At 48.1% G+C, this 21,024-nt stretch overlaps 1 protein-coding gene across 1 annotated transcript in view; it reads right to left on the bottom strand.

Annotated features, from left to right (window-relative positions):
- HDAC11 (histone deacetylase 11) overlaps positions 1 to 21,024 on the bottom strand; it is a 258,327-nt gene that overhangs the window by 62,616 nt on the left and 174,687 nt on the right. Inside the window, exon 9 of the mRNA XM_078661452.1 lies at positions 552 to 730. Within this exon, the coding sequence (XP_078517578.1) occupies positions 552 to 730 (179 nt within the window). The remainder of the gene's footprint in view (positions 1 to 551; positions 731 to 21,024) is intronic.

The raw sequence follows: 21,024 nt of genomic DNA, 5'->3' as shown, positions 1-21,024 counted from the left end.
TGCAGACGAGAGAGATAGTTGGTAGTTCTTTTGGTACCATCATTGGCAGCAATGACAGGGGCAGTGGGTGGTGAAAGCTGCAGAGGTCTCCTAGTCAGGGCCCTGACATTTATTATTTCACAAATTAAGCACTGCATAATTCCGTGGCGTGAGAAGCGTGTGAGCCTTAGTTACGCCTATAAACAGTGCATTTTGCATTCAATAAGTTCTGTCACCCTTTGCTGTTACCATTTTGATATGTCCCCTTGCATATATGTTTGGTCTGTCTTGTCGAGTATAGCAGGGGCGAATTACTGTCACGCGTGACCTATAGATGTGTACAGTTTTTTCTCTTTCATGTATGTAGGTGTGGTGGTTCTGGACACACCTGCTTCTGATTGGCATATCAGTTGCTATCACAGACACAACAGTAGAATTATGAAAATATTATGAACAAAGCAGCAAAACAACATCCGCATTTGTGCCACCTAATAATTCATTTTATAATAGAGTGTACCTCTAGCTTTGAACGATTTCACTGCAAAGAAAGCCTCGTGAAGCATTTTACTGACCTGTGGTGATATTGAAAGGCCTCCGAGAGGGTCCCCTTCCAGTATATCAGTCCCCGCATTGTAAACAATGATGTCTGGTTTCATTTCATTTAATGCACCTTCCATTTGTGTATTCACTTTGTGGAGGTATTCTTCGTCTTCTGTACCCCAGTCTAACTCAATCTTTCGCTTTATCGCCCCTGGAAATGATTTAAGAAGCTCTGTTCAATAAGTCTGCAATACAGCGTAAAACATCACAAGTTTTGAAGAAAAGTTCTTCTTAAGACAACAATGAATGGCAAAGCTAAGTGAGTCGAAGTGGTTGCTTCGAATTCTACCGAAGCCGAATAAATAGCACAAATACACAGACATTTAGGGCCTTATTATGAGTTTGGCGGTTCGATGGACCGCAAAACTCATGGTGGCAGTGCAGCTACCACCGCCGCAGTGATCCGATCACCCTATAACAAGTAGGGTGGTCGGACTGCCATAGGACCGCTTCTGCCGCCTGGGATCTGCAATCTCTGGTGTTCTTGCAGTGGTTTTGAGGCTGCAATATGCTTGGTAGGGCCACTGCAAACACAACAGTGATGGACAGAATGTGGATCAATGCCACACATTCACCCCAGTCAAAAGATCTGGGCCCAAATCCATCGTTTTTCCACTCCACACCACCCTGGGTTAGACAATGGCGATATGCAAATCAGCGCTGACCCTGTGCCCCATGGGAACAGTCCAGTCCGAACTACAAAAGCCATGTCCTTCAAGAATATTAGCCCTGCCAAGAATATTAGGAGTTTCCTCCCTCCTCACTTTTCACAGCGGTGAGCCTGCCATGAAAAGTTTGGCGGTGAGGAAACAAAGGGGGGGCCTACAGGGCCCAATTGAGCCCTACAGGGCCCCCCTTGAGCCTCTGGACTTGGGGATACATGAAGGGGGCACATGGTGTACTCTTATGTGTGCATGCACCCCCAGTTCCTGCAGGGAAATTTGCAGATGTTCCCATTGCTATGGTGTTCCCATTTGCTATGGTGTTCATTGCACTGCCTGTTTTATAGGCCCTGCATTGAGACAGTCAAAGAATCTCCCGCCAGTGACGAAAAACGTTAATATCTGGTGGGCAGTGTTCACACAGGTTTGGCGGTGCGGGAGTGGGGTGACCAATTCCGTACCGCCAAACTCATAATAACGGGCCTTAGAGTAGGACACTCCCCTGGTGTACGCTCATGAAAGCTCATGAACAAACATAGCTTCTCATTACCTATTTTCCTCTTCACAGTCCTTTCACACTGAGGTTCAGACGTACACTAAGCAGTGGTGGTGGAAACATTTTCAGAATGGGTGTGCTGCCATCCATGTTACATCCATGAAGTCATACAGATTGTGAAAAGTGTCACACAAAGAACAAGTGTCGCAAATGTATTCAGCCCCAGAGTTGTAAGGGTGTATTATGTAGCTCGTGGTGAATTTTGGAAAACACTATCACAAATATTTAATGCATGGTGTGGTAGTGTACTGTCAATTACGTTTGACCCTCTCCCCTTGTACGTGAACAATGATTTACAGACAGCACTCTTACCTTTTATATGGCCTCTAAATTTGCACAGATGTACAATTTTACTGCTAAAATGACACAGCACACAAACCATAATGTGTGGAAATCAAGTTTCAGTGAGTATTTATCATCTGCGCATCACCAAGTAAAGTGTCTTGATTTGTTTAGATCCTATTAAACTATTTATTTGCATCATATTTTAGAATGACAAAATGTTTACTTTCCTAACCTGTGGGTATATTTCTAAATATTTGTACAGTTTATTTACAGGTATTCAAATTGTGTTGCATATCAGAAATAAATTACATCATACAGCCCTTTCCTTTCACACTTCGCACAAGGCAGCAAGATTGACACATAGTGCACATTACAAAATCCTCCAAATTTGCAGTCAGAGAAAGAAAAGTAAATATCATTCTCCAAGTTAAATGAACAAGCAGCAATTTATTAGAAGACAGAGCCTGACATATGACCTCTGTCTTTAAAGCACTGCGAATGGGACAAGACAAAAACAAAATTAAAAGGAATATTCACTGCTCATTTACCGCCTGAGCTCTAGCTTGTTTTCTTAGGGGGTGCTGCAGCACCCTTAGCACCCCTACTTCCAGCGCCAATGAACCAAGGAGAAGCATACCACAAAGAAAGGCAAACTACAGCTCTCTTTTTTTTAAATTATTAGACCCAAAGGTATTGTCCTGACGACCTTTTTTTACTTTCAGCGTAACACGAGAATTATAACAGCGCTTGCACCGGGAGACATCCATTTCAACGCGGGCATCCCATCCCATGACCTATATTTGTCTTTGCCTGGGAGCATGACGATTCGCTGTATTCAGTGTTGGCAGAGGTATGCACCCTGTCCAAGCAGGAACCACAGTCAGGGTAAGTCACAACACATGTCTACACTACTGGGGTAAAAGTTCCTCTAAAGTCAAAAAGAGATGCAAACCAATTTATGGTTCATGAGGGAGAGAGATGATAGAGAAGAATGATAGAGAAAAATGCTAGGTGGTCAGGCTCTTGGTAGGTTGGTATTGAGAAGTGTAGTGGGGGAATTCCTCCTTTAGTATATAGTGCCCTCAGACATCCTTACGAGTGTCATGTATCATTATAGGGCGTTGCTCCTCGTGTGGGTGGAGCTGCGGTCCTTCACGGGCCCCGTAAAAGGGCTCTTTAGCGGAGATCTTTTAAGGAGATGTCGCAGTTGTGCATGTGGGTGTGAGGGCCTAGGGAAATACGTGAGTGATTGGGTTAAAGTAACCAAACGGTACCCAGAATCTCTATTTATTCAAGGGTCTGGATGGTTAATTAAAAGGGTGTGGATCCTGGAGCTCTCCTACAAACAAATACAAGGGGCAGTTGTGTGACTAGCCGCTGCTCTCAGGATGGGTGCTCTAGTGAAAAAACTAGGTCAACATGTTTCACACCCTCTAGTGGTCCCTAAAGGATCCTATGGCGCTTCGTCAGGACCAGAAATAGAGTGAATATCAATGTAGAAAAGATAGAAAAAATATATAGGTGCCAGGCCTAGAACCCGTGAACCTGTGGTACCTTATTCCTTAAGGTGTGGATTGTCTTAGTGCTGACAGGTACTCTCACTCTGGGTACCCATCCCCAACCCCTGTTGGTGGAGAAAAGACTCCATCGACATCCGCTCGGTCAGAGGCTGAGTAAGGTGCCAGCCTCTCTGGTTGACCACGACCTACCCCTCCGTGTCGGAATTTATCTGTGGGAGCACGGGTACTGGACCTCGTTCTTTTCAATTCTGCTCCCTGTCCCCCCTCTTTTTTGTGTGAGAAGTCACAACACACCCTAAACTATCCTGTGCTCAACCTCTGGTTGTTTGGAACAGAGAAGTCAGGCTTAACTTAAGAGCCAATGTGTAAAGTATTTGTGCAACACTTCACAAAAAGACTCCACACCAGGTTACAAAAATAAAGAATAATTATATCAAGAAAAGAAGACCAAAAACAATAACAATCCAACAAATAAAGTTGAGATATAAATTTATAAAATTTTTTATATAAAATAGCGCTTAAATGGGATATCTGGTTGCGCTGGACCGGGGCAATGTAAAAAGTTCAGGTCGACCACGATGGAGCCCAGGCCAGATACAGGGACCCACTTGGGCCCACTGAACTAAAGCACCTTGGGCCATATGTATCAAGCTAATTTTTAGTCGCAAAGGCTGCGAATAGCAAAAAACAGCGTTTGCGATTAAAAGTTCGCAATTTCCAATGTATGATGCATAATCGCATAGCAAAATGAGAAATCGCAAAAATAGCGATTCCTTACGTTGCGAGACCCAGAATTCTGCGATTTCCCTAGCGATTCCTTATTTTGCGATTTCTCAGTTTACAAAATAAAAAATCGCTATGGGATGTATGAAATAATCGCAAATAGCGAATTCACGAAATTCGTAATTTAGAGAATCGCAATTAACACCAAGTAGGAGCAGGAGGTAACCAGGTGCAAAATATTTAAGGAATCCCAAAATGAAACAGACGTTTTTCCACAATGGCTGGGTTGTACGTGATAACCAGGAGGCTGCGACTCGGAGCTGCTGCACAGAGGAGGAGACGCCAGGAGAGGATATTCCGTGCGCGCATTACCCTTTTCCAGCGGACTGAGGAGGACAGCCATACACACTACAGACTGGATGAAGAGAGCATCCTTGATTTAATTGAGGTACTCAAACCCTTTCTTGAACACCCCACACGCAAGACACAGTCCATCCCCACCCACATCCAGGTCCTGTGCTCACTGCACCTCTTGGCATCAGGTAGTTTCCAGGGGGTGATTGCCTCAACAGGAGGGGTGTCACAGAGTGCGCTCTTGTGCTTTTTCCACGAGTTCCTTGATGCCATGGCTGCATCACCACATTCACTTCCCAGGCACCCCACAGGCACTAGACCAGACCAAGCAGGAGTTCTATTAAATAGCCCAATTTCCCCACGTCACTGGATGCATAGATGGGACACAAGTTGCAATATCCCCCCCTCCCAGAATGAGTACGTGTTCAGGAATCGCAAATCCTACCATTCCCTGAACATACAGGTGGTGTGTGATGCCAAACACATCATCACAGACATTGTTGCTAAATACCCAGGCAGCGCGCACAACGCTTTCATCTACCGTCACAGTGGGATACACCGTAGACTCACAAGTGGGGAGTTTGGCGAGGGATATCTACTAGGTAAATGCATTTGAACAGAGGCCACACTTGTTAAGGATAGTGTTAGAACTGGCTATTTCTGGTAGGCTAAGGCTGACGCCAAAGCCAGGCAGAAACCACCATTCTAGTCAGGGCAAGGAAGTCACACGCCAAGATAACCCCTGCTCACCCTCTAGGTAGCTTGGCACGAGCAGTCTAGGCTAAACTCGGAGGCGATGTGTAAAGCATTTGCGCCAGCGCACAATAGCAACAACATACTAGGCACACCACAAAAGGAACTCCACACAAGGTTATTATGAAAATAATTTCTGTATTGTAAAAATCACATCAGATAGAAATCACACATGTACATTGTGCCAACTGGCACAGCAATATTCACAAGGGATTATTTACAAGACAGGGCCACATGGGCCACTGTCATAATCAGCAATTTTAGAAATAGAAATAGTACTTAGAAAACTTAGAATAAAAGTGTATAAAAATCACTGTAACACAAAGTAACAGTTATAGATCACATCCAGTAACTACTGGAAACAGGTAAGTACCCCCTATGCAACCCTAAACACCTTAGAAGAATGTCACACAGGGGACTTGGACCTCACTAGGATCACCTGTACTAAAAAGAACAACCACCTAAGTATCACACAGCATTTAGGGGTCTAAGAAAGAACACATTACCCATGATGCATAAATATACATTCAGAGGAGTAGTAAAGGAAAACCACCTAAGTATCACCCAGCGTTTAGGGGTCTAAGAAAGAACACATTACCCATGATGAATGAATATACATTCAGAGGAGTAGTAAAGGAAAACACATAATGTATAAACCTACACATTCAGCGGTGTTAAGAATAAAGCACATGATGCAATACAAATACATTCAGAGGTACCAGAATACTACAGTAGCGCAAAAGTCACATGATGTCTAAAAACATTCAGAGGTGCAGGAATAACACGTGATGCAAGGAAATACATTCAGAAGTGCAATAACCATACAATTGCGCCAAACCTACATAAGCCACCACCTGGGGCAGTCCCTAGGCCAACTGGCCTTGTTGGGGCTAGAACGCCCTGAGTCTCAATGTCAGGGGCCTAAACGATGCAGGTGCCCACTACTTGCTGGGCACCTGGGAACACTCACAAGGGCCTAAACGCTGCAGCTGGCACTAAGTGCTGCGCAGCTGTGACTGGCCGGGCACCTCTGTGCCATCTCTATCCCTCTCAGGGACTCACTCTCCATCTTGCGCCTAAACAGTGCAGCTGCCCACTAATTGCTGGGCAGCTGGAGAAAAACTGCGCCAGGGCCCTCACTGGCCCTCAGGCGCCCACTGCGCCACGCTGGAGCCACACAGGCTCTACAAACACCTAGGTCCACGTTGGAGCCACACAGGCTCTGGGCATCACATGCCCCACATGCGGGAGCCACACAGGCTCTGCGTCCCGTTGGGGCGACCCGCTGCCAACCGGGGCCGCCCTTGAAGCCCTCGGGGCGTCAGACTGACGATCAGCGCGCTCGCGCTACTGGGGGGAAGGGCGGACACCGACCATGTGTCCCGGCGCCCCTCCCTTGCGTCTGCACACTCACTAGCGTCCTCCACTGGGGACTCGAAATCGCCACATGCCCGTGGAGCACTCTGCTTCTAAACTAAGTATGCGCCCAGGGAGCCTCTCGGGGCTCTAGACATCGTTGGGGCGACCCGCTGCCAACCGGGGCCGCCCTGCTCGCACCAACTGGGCCCCCCTAGATAGAGGGCAGGACACGGGCCATCGAGAGAGCCTACGGGGCTCTCAAACACCTCGCGGGAAGAAGAGAGGAGCGGCCCGCTGCCTCGATCAGGCACTGCCATCCGCAGAGCTCCCCGCCTACTCCCAGCCCTTCAAACACTCACCGGGCTGGTCGAGGGGGGCTCTGCCTCACACGCGGCTTCCTCTGCTGGGCTCTCCTTCGCCGGCGCTGCTCTCTCGGCTCCTCTCCTCAGCCGGCCGGACTTCCTGTCTCGGCAGGGCTTCCTCGGCACACGGGAGCCCTGTCAACCGGCCGCCACGTTTCTTCCTCGCCGCCTCGTCTCCTCGGGTCACAGGCGATGGGCCAATCCCATCGCGGCTCTTTCGGCGAGCCTCCCCACGACGTCATGCAGCATCCGGGAGCCAGCCAACCACAGTGCGGCTCCTGGACCAGGCCCCATTCAAAGGACCAATCAGAGCACAGCTCTCCTCGGGTCTCGGCCAATCCGGTCGCGGCCCGTTCGTGGATGTTTTTCTCAGCGGCAAATCGAGGTGGGCACTCGTAAATAAGTAATTAAATACGGGCAAGACACCTCAGCGCGTCCAGCGCTAAAAGCGAACATGAAGCGCTCCTAAGCGCTAGGAAAGTCCAGAGAAAGCGCTCTCAAGCGCTTGGGGGGAATGAAGCGCTCCAAAGCGCTAGACAACAGGCAGAGCGCTCCCAGGCACTCAGGGGGAGGCTCAGCGCCTCCATTATGCAGCACTCATTCTCACGAGTTCACACATATCAAACTCGACCCTGCACTCCCCACGCATCAGGAATCTACCATGGGCATACATATTCCCCATTCATTCCTATGGGAGGGCAGGCCACTCACCACACATACACAGAGAGCACACGCACTTTACACTGTACCACAGTGAAAAAGTGCGCAGAGGCCTAAAATCACCAACCCAGGTTACAGAAACAGGCTAGGAAAAAGCAAAAAGTCTCGGGGTGAACCTGCCCAAAGGACCGGGTCCAACAGATAGCATGTGCAGGACAGTGTTTAACCATATTCCTCCCACCCCACAGGTGACAGTGCGTATGCGGTCCAGGACTTCATACTTACGCCCTACCTGAATCCAGCTAACGTTGGAGAGAGGCGGTACAGTAGCGCCCACATAGCAACCGGAGGCACCATTGAGCGTACATTTGGGATACTCAAGAGCAGATTCAGATGCCTTCATAAGAGTGGAGGAGCACTACAATACAGCCCCCAGATCTGTTGCAAGATAGTGGTAGCATGTGCCATGCTGCACAACATCGCCACCAGGAAAGGCACACCGGTGGAGGAAAGTGAATCGGTTCATCAGATGTGGAGGGGCCTGCTCCAGGACATATGCCAGCCGGTGTAGTTGGTGCAGCTGCTGGGCAACAGAGGCAAGATGAGATTACACTCAACTATTTCTAGGTAAGAAAATATGACACAATGCTAGATATCATTTGTGAGACTGTGTTTTATTCCTTAACTTTAGGATGAATGATGTCACACAAACTGAATGACACACAATGTCCAGAACATGTTATTGGCACAGTGCAAGTCTTACATCAGGAGCAAGTGTCCATGTAAAGTGGGTAGCTGCACCCATCCAGTGGTCCCATTTAGTGCACCTCAAATGCGGCGCTGTCGTGAGGAAGCCCCTATTTGGGGTTGCACAGTGCCCTCCTCACTTGGCCCACTAGGCCTACTGGTACGGCCACTACGGCGCTTATCCATGGTGGGTGGGGGCGATGCTGCTCCTTCCTGACTGTGCATCCTCATCTGTGGGAGTTAGGACTCCTGGCCTAGTAGTGCGAACTGCCCGCCGCTCATCTACTGCAGATGTTATTTGGACCAGTGCCCTTGCAACATCCTGGCTGTTGTGTGCCACCTCGCGCTGCATGCAGATGGTGCGCCTTGATAGAACATTGGTAGCAGAGGACAGGCGGTTCACCGCCCGTGTGTACAGGTCTAGGCGCTGCATCTATCTGCACCTAGCAGCACGGTCAGCCTTAAGTTACTCACAGAGTGCCTCCAAGGCACCCATCATGCCCCTGAAGCCTGCCCTGACTTCCCTCTGTAACGATTTTATATTTTTGGCCTGCAGGCGCTGTACTGGCAACATGTGTATCTCCAGCCTGCCAAACACTATGTCATCCCCTGGATCTGCAGCACTGCTGGATGTACGGGACCTGCGCCTGGTTGGGAATGTTGGGATTCGATCAGCATGTACACGGTGTTGTCGCTCTGGCTGTGTTGGCTCAGGTTGGACATCGCCATCTGTGTCTTGGCCCTCGTCCTCCAATGGGGGTAGTGGTGGCACTACATGTCTCCTGCGGCTCTTTGGAGGGTTTACTGGGCTGCGCTCCTCCTCTGAGTCCTCCTCTTGCCCTGCTGCTTGTCTGTTAGGGGAATCGCCCTGTCTTCAACTGCCTGTTGCCTGTGTTCCAGATGGTGCTGTGGACGTAAAAGCACACATTTATTTACTGTTTTGCATTGCACTTGTCAATTATTAAATATCACTGTTTGGGATTACATGCGTCTTGTATTTGCCTTTCCTGATGTGCACATGCTATTGTGGACAGGCAGGCTAGAAATGCACCACTGTTATGTGCATTTGACTACATCTCCCATAATGCATTGCAGTGTGTGCTTGTGTACCTGCACTGGACTACTAGTTTTGTCCTGCCCCTGGGTCGCTGCTGGGTGTGTAGGGGTGGTTGGGGGGTGTGAGGGGTGTGATGGCATGCGTCTTACCTTGTCCAGGTACCGGGGAGTCGGAGCTGTCAAGGTCAGCCACGCCCATTACGCTTTCCGGAAGCAGGGTCCACTCCACCAGTTCCTCAAGCGGTGTGGAGTCAGTGGCAGTGGAGGTCCCTCCACCGGACTTCATGGCCTGCTCCAACCTGGCAGCCACCTTCTTCTTGGAGCGCTGGCGCATATCGTACCAGCGCTTTCTTAAGTCTTCCACACTCCTGTGTGTAACACCAACAGCATTCACTTTCTGCTGGATTTCTGGCCATATACGCCGCTTGCGTGTCTTAGGCACCCGGAGTGATTTTTTACCAAATAGGTGCTCATGGCTGGTCACCATTTCTTGAATGAGCACCTCCAACTCTGCTTCAAAAAACTTTTCCTCTGGCCTTCCCCCTGCTGCTGCGTGTCCTGCTGGCCATGTCTCCAGTGTCTTCAATTATTTTCACCACTGCAGAGTTCCCTCTCCACCACTCCTTCTCTCTGACTGTGCTTCAGAAACTCAGGTGCAGCATGGGAAATCACACTTCCTGGTTGTGATGTCATCAAGCTGCACAGAGTTTCCGATTAGCAGATTTGCGAAATTTGCGATTTTTTACGTTAAGGAATCGCAAACTTGCGATTTTTTACGTTAAGGAATCGCTATTTGGGGTATCGCAATAAAAATAGCGATTTTTACAGAATCGCTATTATATTGCGATTTTTTACATACATAACGTTTTGCGATTCTGAATTTGCGATTTTCAAAAAATCACAAATTTAGAAGCGCAAAAGGGGAGCTTGATACATATGCCCCCTTGATCCGGAATGCCCTGTGGCTGACCAAGATGTGAGGCGCACCGAAGCAATGGATTAGTGTCGAGTCACCCAGTGGATGAGATGCATCGATTTTCTCAACGCAGCTGCAGCGATGCATCAGTTCCGAGTGCAATGCAGTGGTTTCAAATGCGATGCACGACTGCTGCCCCTGCAGTAGGTGATGCATCGATTCTGAAGGCGTTGCGCTGGTCCCGAAGGTGATGCACCGAGTCCGCTCCACGCAACAACAAGGGTGTGCTGTTTCCGACTTATACAAAGGTGAAGATGCACTGGTACCGATGAGGATTTGTGTGTTCTGGTTGAAGCTGCAATTTATACCTATTTGCGAGGGCCCAGGACTGGGTTGGCACCACTTGGCAGGGCAGGATTTGCAGCAGGCAAAGTCCAGGTGCTGTAGCAGGATAATTTGAAGTCTTTGAGATCCCTAAGAGTTAGAACAGGAGGCAAGACAGTAAGCCCTTGAAGTCACTCTGGGTTCAAGTTATGCAGGTCCAGTCCTTCTCACCCAGGTAGGAGAACAGCAGCCAGCAGAGTCCAGCAAAGAAGCAGTCCAGCAGAGTGGCAGTCCTTTCAGCAGGACAGCAGTTCTTCTTTCTGGCACAGTCTTCACAGGTCCAGTAGTGTATTAAAGTCATGGTGTTTTTTGAATTGGGGGAGACTTCAAAGAAAGCTTTGAAGTGCACGGAAGTCATCCCTTCCTGCCCTTGTTCCAGACTCACTACAGAGGGGTATGAAGCCCTTTGTGTGGACAGGAAAGAGCCTATTCAGGTGTAAGTGTGAGGCTGTGCCCAGCTCCTCCCTCCCATATCCCAAGAAGGCCCCTCAACACACACCTAAGCTCTCTTCAGGAGTGGCTGTTTAGAGGGAATACACAAAGCCCAGCTGTCATCGAACCCACACTGAACAGAGATAGGCAGCAGGCACAAAATGGCTAAAGTAAGTAAATGCCAACTTTCGAAAAGCAAAAAGAACAGATGACGAACGGAATGCTGTACCAATCAAACATTCACCTCCAGAAACAGATCTAGGTTAAACCCATCAGTTCTTTGCACACCGCACCATTCCAGTTTACAACAAGCCATATGCAAATCAGTTTTGACCCTGCTCCCCATGGAAACGGTAGAGTCCAAACTGCCAAGCCAGGCCCTCCAGGGACCGGAAACAAGCATCCTGGGAATGCTTTCAGTGTATCACCACTCATCAGCCAGGCGAGCTTGAATCTGGTGGCGTAAGAAGCATGGGACCCATCTCTGTGCATATCCTTCCCACTTAGGGCAACAAATGCAAAAGGAACAGATGGTGGACAGAATGCTGAAAAAATCAAACATGCACCCCCAGTCACACATCGGGTTTAAATCCATTGTTGTTTTGCATGCCACGCCCTTCCAGTTTAGACTCAGCCATTTGCAAATCAGTCTTAACCCTGCTCTCCATGGGAACAGTCCAGCCCGAATTGCCAGGCCAGGGTCTCCATGGACCAGAAACAAACATCTATCTTTTTTTGCATGCCACACCATTCCAGTTTAGACCTAGTCATATGCAAATCAGTCTTGACCCTGCTTCCCATGGGAACAGTCAGCCCAAACTGCCAGGCCAGGTCCTCCTTGTACCAGAAAAAAGCATCCTGGGACCTGTTTTGGGTTATTACACCTCATCAGCCAGGCTACAGTGAATCTGGTGGCTGGACTGTTTCCATGAGGAGCAGGGTCAAGACTAATTGCTACATGGCTCAGTCTCAACTGGGGTGGCATGGTGAGCAAAAACAATGGATTTAACCTTGACTGGGGTGAATGTTTTTGTTTGTTCCACATTCCGTCCATCACTTGTGTGTCTTTTGCTTTCTCGACCTAAGTGCACCGGGTATCCCCAGAAATGGGTCATGGGCTCACTGTACCACTGGATTGAAGCTAGCCTGGTTGATGAGAGGTGATACCCTGAAACCGGTCCCAGAATGCTTGTTTCTGATCCAGTGAGAACCTGGCTTGGCAGATCGAGCTGGACTGTTCCCATGAGGAGCAGAGTCAAGACTGATTTGCATACAGCTGGGTTTAAATTGAGGTGGCATGGTGAGTAAAACGACAATGGGTTTATCTCAGATCTGGGGGTGAATGTTTGATTTGTTCCACATTCTGTCCATCATTTATGTGTACTTTGCTTTCTTTCTTGCTTTTGCTTTCTTGACCTAAGTGCACTGGGTTTGCCCATACGTGGGTCCTGGGCTCACTTTGCCACTGGATTCAAGGTAGCCTGACAGATGAGGGGAGATACCCTGACACCAGTCCCAGGATGCTTGTTTCTGGTCCAGGGAGGACTTGGCTTGGCAGTTCGGGCTGGACTGATCCAAGGAGGAGGTGGGTCAAGACTGATTTGCATATGGCTTGGTTTAAAGTGGGATGGCATGGTGAGCAAAAGAACACTAGATTTAACCCAGATCTCTTGACTAGGGGTGAATGTCTGATTTATTCTGCATTAAGTTCTTCATTTGTGTGCCATTTGCTTTCTCGTCCTAAGGGCGCAGGGTGCGCCCTGACGCGGGTCCCAACGTGGGTCCTGGGTTCACTGTGCCACTGGATTCAAGCTAGCCTGGCTTACATGGGGTGATACCCCAAGACCATCCCAGGATGCTTGTTTCTAGGCCAGGGATGACCTTGCTTGGCATTTCCTGCTGGACTGTTCCCATGAGGAGCAGGGTCAAGACTGATTTGCATATGGCTGGGTCTAAATAGAGTGGCATGGTGAGCAAAAGAACAATGGATTTAACCCACATCTCTTTACAGGGGGTGACTGTTTGATTTGTTCCGCATTCCGTCCATCAGTTATGTGTCTTTTGCTTACTCATCCTAAGTGCGCCGGGAATGCCCAGCCATGGGTCCCATTCAAGCTAGCCTGGCTGATGAGGGGGACACACTAAAAACGGTCCCAGGATGCTTGTTTCTGGTTCAGGGTGGATCTGGCTTGGCAGTTTGGGCTGGACAGTTCCCATGAAGAGCAAGATAAAGACTGATTTGCACATGGCTGGGTCTAAACTGGGGTGGCATGGTGAGCACAAGAACAATTAATTTAACCCAGATCGCTTGACTGGGTGTGAATGTTTGATTTGTTCTGTATTCCGTCCATCATTTGTGTGTCTTTAACTTTCTAAAAGTGGCCTTTGCCGGTCATGATTCTGTCATGTCAAGCAAACAAACACCAAATCAAGTGATATGGTTGAGGAATATCCAAAACCTATTTATTTTCTTCAGAACATATTTTACTTACTCTTATTTTTACTTGCGAAGTTTGTTATTCATATTTATTCTTGCCAAGGTGCAGTGAACAATAGCAGGTGTACACCTTTGCTTTTCCACTGCTTGTTGATGGATGATAGTCACAGACATGCTGGAAAAGCAGCACAATACTAATTTAAGATAAACATCTTGTTCCAGGTCTCCCTCTTCACAGTACCCTCCCTAATTCCCTTCCCCCTGTCTAGCCACTTTGATACTCTGTGCAATAAAGCCTGAGTCAGAGGTGCTGGAAGGTGGGCTTCTTGAGGGTACTGCTCCTGAGAACCCCATACGATATTACAAGTTCTGACATTTGCCAAACTGTAATTTAAAATTCAACTTCATCATAAGTTGTGATTTTAAATTGTGAGTCCAGTGACACCAAACTTGAAAAGTCTATCTCTTCACAATTGGGAATTTCACTTAAAAGATGTAAAAAGGTAAACCCAGTGTTATCCTTTGGGAGAGATAGGCTTTGACGTAGTGAAAATCGAAATTGGGAGATTTTCACTACCAAGACATGTAAAACTTAAAAAATACACGGCCAGCCTTTTAAATGCATTGCACCTTGCCCTGTGGATTAGACAGGGCCTACCTTAGGGGTGATGTATATGTATAAAAAGGGAAGGTTCAGGCCTGACAAGAGGGTTACCCTTACCAGGTACAAGTGGCAGTGTAAAACGGCACATAAAGGCTCTGGAATGGCAGGCCCGAGCCATGGTTAGGGGGCTACTTAAGTGGGTGGCACAATGAGTGCTGCAGGGCCACTAGTAGCATTTGATTTACAGGTCCTAGGCACATTTAGTGAACTTTACTAGGGATTTATGGTTAAATTAAATATGCCAACTGGGGTTAAGTCAATATTACCACGTTTAGGGGACACAGCACAAGCACTTTAGCACTGCTCAGCAGAGGTAAAGTGCTCTGAGTCCTAAAGCCAGCAAAATCGAGGTAAAAAAAGTGGAGGGAAGCAGGCAAAAAGTTGGGGGGAGACTACCCTAAAGCTGTCAGGTCTAACAAGTGTTTTAGCCCTTCCACTGAAAATGAGTGCAAGTAATAACATAATATATGCTTTAGGCTTTTTTATCGTCTTGGGTACCCTTTCAAGGGTTTGTGATACATGTTTTATGATATCAGCTTCTTGCAATTTAATGTGGTTTTAAAATCTGCTTTCAATTTGTTTTAAAACTGCGGTACTTTGCTTTGTACTTAATTGGGCTCCTTCCGTCCAGTGCTCCTGGTGACTTATAGCTTTTGCCGGTGAGAGGGCACTCTCTTCAGGGGTCAGCTGCTGCTGAGCAGGGCTGATTGGTGGTCTGGGGAGAGTGGCTATATAACCATACAGGAGTGGACGCACAGCCTTCCAAGGGTCTGTGATACATGTTTTATGATATTAGCTGCTTGCAATTGAATGTGCTTTTAAAATTTGCTTTTGATTCGTTTTAAAACCTCACTATTTCGCTTTGCACTTAATTGGGCTACTTCCGCCCTTCCGCTTCCAGCGGCTTTTTGTTTTTGACGGTGAGCGGTGTACTTTCTTTGGGGGTCAGCTGCTACTGAGCAAGGCTGATTGGTGGGCTTGGGGGAAGAAGCTTTATAACCAGGCGGGAGAAGACGCGCAGCCTTCTGAGGGTTTGTGATACATGTTTTATAATAGCAGCTTGAAATTTATTATGCTTTCAAAATCTGCTTTTAATTGATTTTAAAACCTCCCTATTTTGCTTTGCTTTGCTTTGTACTTAATTGGACTCCTTCCGCTGCCGGAGGCTTCACGTTTCTGCCGGTGCATATTCGGCAGGGTGGGAAAAGAGGTGGAGGGGTGGCGTTGATCGTCTAGAAACATCTTGTCACAGAGACATTGCTTGCTGAAACTATAGATGGGGCCAAGGTGCTGGGGGTAAAAGTCGAACTGAAGGCTAGGTGTTTTTGTTACTATGGTGGTCTAGCGCCCACCTCGGGTAACTCCCCTATTTAACCAGCTAATTCTAGAGTTAATGAAGTATGTGTGCTCCATATACAATCAGATAGTATTGGGGGGAATTAAAATTTTGGGTGGGATACTGTACCAAGGCCCCCCCCCGCCAACGGTGGGGTTTGGTGACAGGATGGAAATGCAGGGCTTAGAGCAATTAGTTGAGTCTTAGACTCATGATAAAGGCCACACCATGGACTTGGTATGGTCCACACAACCATTGGCCAGGCTAACAGGGATTGAGCCCTGTGGCTGGTCAGATAATTATCAGATCAGGTTTATGTTTTCCCTGCCTACTCAACAGGCTTGTTGTCAGACAATTTGGCATACAGTACGTAGCTGGTCAAAAATAAATAAAAACCATCTAGTGGAGGCTCAAAGTGAAACAAAATATCCGCCAAACAGGACGGAGGATGTAGAACCGAAAAGTGAGCGGTTTGTGAGTTGAATCGAGGATACCATAAATAAGGTGACACCGGTTCGTAGGGAAAGAGTAAGAGATAGAAGCAGGTGCACCTCTTGGTACATCCCCTAACTTTGTGAGGGGAAGCAGAGGCTTTGCCGGTGTGAAAGGCACTGGCACAAGTATTATGAGCCAGAGGCTCTGAGGATCTATAAAGAGGAGTTGGGCAAATACAAAAGAGTGATTATGGTTGCTAAAACAGCCTTTTATGATGCAAGGATCACCAGAGGCGGCTCCTCCATGTGGGCGGAGGAGCGTCGCCCCACAGCTTTCTTGCAGTGCGAGAAGCAGTAACATACCATTTTATGTTAATGCTTCTCGCACTGCGAGAAAGAAGAAGGGTTTGGTTGGGGGCGGGCAGGTGGGCGGTCCTGCAACAGGTCCGGGGAAGAGTGGCTAGCCCAATGTTGCGGGCTTTGATTGTTTGGTCGGCCCTCTGGGGCCGACCAAACCAGTCCTGCACACTCTGCCGTTTTCTCCACGTAGGCTGCATGCAGCCAACATGGTGAAAATAGCTTCCCCACATGGCGCCTGGCTGGGCTCCGTCCCCACTGATCACAACAGCGTTGTGATTGGCATAGGGGAGGGGAGGGGAGGGGAGGGAGGCTACTTGGTTCCTGTGTGGAGCAGAGAAGCAGAGACAACACGGGACGGATCCGGCCGGCTATGGTAGGTTATTTGTATTAATTAGAATTAAAATTAAACCTCCCCGTGTGACCCCATCCCCCCGTGGGACCCCCTCCCCCGCGCAACCCCGTGGGACCCCCACACCCGCGAGTCATGCCAGCCCCGACTGAGGATCACTGAAGCTAGTGATCCACAAAAGGAGACCTTTAAGGTGCTCAAAGAATTAAGTTGGACGAAAGATTGGGCCTTGGTAGTAGACCCTCAGGATTGCAATAGGATGCAAGATTTTTTATGGATCAGATTAAGGGCATCCTGAAAGAAGTAGGGAACATCAAGCTTTGTTCTTGCCCACTGACAGTGGCTGAGGCGCCCCCTCCAAACAGGGTGAGCGTCTATCTGTATTTCCACCCATGGATCTAGAAACCCTGGCCTCGCCTTTGACACTGTTAAATCTGGCTTACCGGAAGACCCTTATCCCGCTGAGGTGTTTGAAGCAGCCATTCCTGCTGTGGGGGCAAGATTTTGTCTCTCCTGAACGTCTCATTGGCATTAGGAAAAGTGCCTTTGAGATTTAAAGAAGGCTAGGCTACTGTTGAAGAAGGCAGTAGCTGATCCAAAAAACTTAAAGAACTATCACCCAGTTTCCCTGCTGCCATTTCCAGTTAATTCCGAGCCATTGAAATAAGATCCATACAAAATTCATAGAAGATCAGCAAGTGCTCTATTCTCGCCAATCAAGCTTTCGGGTCAATCATGGTACCGAGTTAGTGATGCTCTCGGTTTTGGATGAACTTAGACTGGCATCTAATATGAACAGGCCCTCCGTTTTGATCTTCCTGGACCTTACAGCAGCATTTGATACGGTTGGCCATCAAGTGCTCCTGTACCGGTTAATGGCATGCAGTATTATAGAGTCTGCACTCCTGTGGATCTGATTGTTTCCGAGTGACCGGTCACAAAGGGTGCAGATGGGTGTGCATGTCTCTAGAGACAGGGTTCTCTCTTGTTTGGTTCCCCAGGGATCTGCACTATCCTGGACTGGGTTGGCACCACTTGGCAGGGCAGGATTTGCAGCAGGCAAAGTCCAGGTGCTGTAGCAGGATAATTTGAAGTCTTTGAGATCCCTAAGAGTTAGAACAGGAGGCAAGACAGTAAGCCCTTGAAGTCACTCTGGGTTCAAGTTATGCAGGTCCAGTCCTTCTCACCCAGGTAGGAGAACAGCAGCCAGCAGAGTCCAGCAAAGAAGCAGTCCAGCAGAGTGGCAGTCCTTTCAGCAGGACAGCAGTTCTTCTTTCTGGCACAGTCTTCACAGGTCCAGTAGTGTATTAAAGTCATGGTGTTTTTTGAATTGGGGGAGACTTCAAAGAAAGCTTTGAAGTGCACGGAAGTCATCCCTTCCTGCCCTTGTTCCAGACTCACTACAGAGGGGTATGAAGCCCTTTGTGTGGACAGGAAAGAGCCTATTCAGGTGTAAGTGTGAGGCTGTGCCCAGCTCCTCCCTCCCATATCCCAAGAAGGCCCCTCAACACACACCTAAGCTCTCTTCAGGAGTGGCTGTTTAGAGGGAATACACAAAGCCCAGCTGTCATCGAACCCACACTGAACAGAGATAGGCAGCAGGCACAAAATGGCTAAAGTAAGTAAATGCCAACTTTCGAAAAGCAAAAAGAACAGATGACGAACGGAATGCTGTACCAATCAAACATTCACCTCCAGAAACAGATCTGGGTTAAACCCATCAGTTCTTTGCACACCGCACCATTCCAGTTTACAACAAGCCATATGCAAATCAGTTTTGACCCTGCTCCCCATGGAAACGGTAGAGTCCAAACTGCCAAGCCAGGCCCTCCAGGGACCGGAAACAAGCATCCTGGGAATGCTTTCAGTGTATCACCACTCATCAGCCAGGCGAGCTTGAATCTGGTGGCGTAAGAAGCATGGGACCCATCTCTGTGCATATCCTTCCCACTTAGGGCAACAAATGCAAAAGGAACAGATGGTGGACAGAATGCTGAAAAAATCAAACATGCACCCCCAGTCACACATCGGGTTTAAATCCATTGTTGTTTTGCATGCCACGCCCTTCCAGTTTAGACTCAGCCATTTGCAAATCAGTCTTAACCCTGCTCTCCATGGGAACAGTCCAGCCCGAATTGCCAGGCCAGGGTCTCCATGGACCAGAAACAAACATCTATCTTTTTTTGCATGCCACACCATTCCAGTTTAGACCTAGTCATATGCAAATCAGTCTTGACCCTGCTTCCCATGGGAACAGTCAGCCCAAACTGCCAGGCCAGGTCCTCCTTGTACCAGAAAAAAGCATCCTGGGACCTGTTTTGGGTTATTACACCTCATCAGCCAGGCTACAGTGAATCTGGTGGCTGGACTGTTTCCATGAGGAGCAGGGTCAAGACTAATTGCTACATGGCTCAGTCTCAACTGGGGTGGCATGGTGAGCAAAAACAATGGATTTAACCTTGACTGGGGTGAATGTTTTTGTTTGTTCCACATTCCGTCCATCACTTGTGTGTCTTTTGCTTTCTCGACCTAAGTGCACCGGGTATCCCCAGAAATGGGTCATGGGCTCACTGTACCACTGGATTGAAGCTAGCCTGGTTGATGAGAGGTGATACCCTGAAACCGGTCCCAGAATGCTTGTTTCTGATCCAGTGAGAACCTGGCTTGGCAGATCGAGCTGGACTGTTCCCATGAGGAGCAGAGTCAAGACTGATTTGCATACAGCTGGGTTTAAATTGAGGTGGCATGGTGAGTAAAACGACAATGGGTTTATCTCAGATCTGGGGGTGAATGTTTGATTTGTTCCACATTCTGTCCATCATTTATGTGTACTTTGCTTTCTTTCTTGCTTTTGCTTTCTTGACCTAAGTGCACTGGGTTTGCCCATACGTGGGTCCTGGGCTCACTTTGCCACTGGATTCAAGGTAGCCTGACTGATGAGGGGAGATACCCTGACACCAGTCCCAGGATGCTTGTTTCTGGTCCAGGGAGGACTTGGCTTGGCAGTTCGGGCTGGACTGATCCAAGGAGGAGGTGGGTCAAGACTGATTTGCATATGGCTTGGTTTAAAGTGGGATGGCATGGTGAGCAAAAGAACACTAGATTTAACCCAGATCTCTTGACTAGGGGTGAATGTCTGATTTATTCTGCATTAAGTTCTTCATTTGTGTGCCATTTGCTTTCTCGTCCTAAGGGCGCAGGGTGCGCCCTGACGCGGGTCCCAACGTGGGTCCTGGGTTCACTGTGCCACTGGATTCAAGCTAGCCTGGCTTACATGGGGTGATACCCCAAGACCATCCCAGGATGCTTGTTTCTAGGCCAGGGATGACCTTGCTTGGCATTTCCTGCTGGACTGTTCCCATGAGGAGCAGGGTCAAGACTGATTTGCATATGGCTGGGTCTAAATAGAGTGGCATGGTGAGCAAAAGAACAATGGATTTAACCCACATCTCTTTACAGGGGGTGACTGTTTGATTTGTTCCGCATTCCGTCCATCAGTTATGTGTCTTTTGCTTACTCATCCTAAGTGCGCCGGGAATGCCCAGCCATGGGTCCCATTCAAGCTAGCCTGGCTGATGAGGGGGACACACTAAAAACGGTCCCAGGATGCTTGTTTCTGGTTCAGGGTGGATCTGGCTTGGCAGTTTGGGCTGGACAGTTCCCATGAAGAGCAAGATAAAGACTGATTTGCACATGGCTGGGTCTAAACTGGGGTGGCATGGTGAGCACAAGAACAATTAATTTAACCCAGATCGCTTGACTGGGTGTGAATTTTTGATTTGTTCTGTATTCCGTCCATCATTTGTGTGTCTTTAACTTTCTAAAAGTGGCCTTTGCCGGTCATGATTCTGTCATGTCAAGCAAACAAACACCAAATCAAGTGATATGGTTGAGGAATATCCAAAACCTATTTATTTTCTTCAGAACATATTTTACTTACTCTTATTTTTACTTGCGAAGTTTGTTATTCATATTTATTCTTGCCAAGGTGCAGTGAACAATAGCAGGTGTACACCTTTGCTTTTCCACTGCTTGTTGATGGATGATAGTCACAGACATGCTGGAAAAGCAGCACAATACTAATTTAAGATAAACA

This window comes from Lissotriton helveticus, chromosome 9 (genome assembly GCF_964261635.1).
Source record: "Lissotriton helveticus chromosome 9, aLisHel1.1, whole genome shotgun sequence".
Classification (NCBI taxonomy): Eukaryota; Metazoa; Chordata; class Amphibia; order Caudata; family Salamandridae; genus Lissotriton; species Lissotriton helveticus.
The sequence above is the reverse complement of the archived record's forward strand: the minus strand, read 5'-3'. Positions and strand labels throughout refer to the sequence as shown.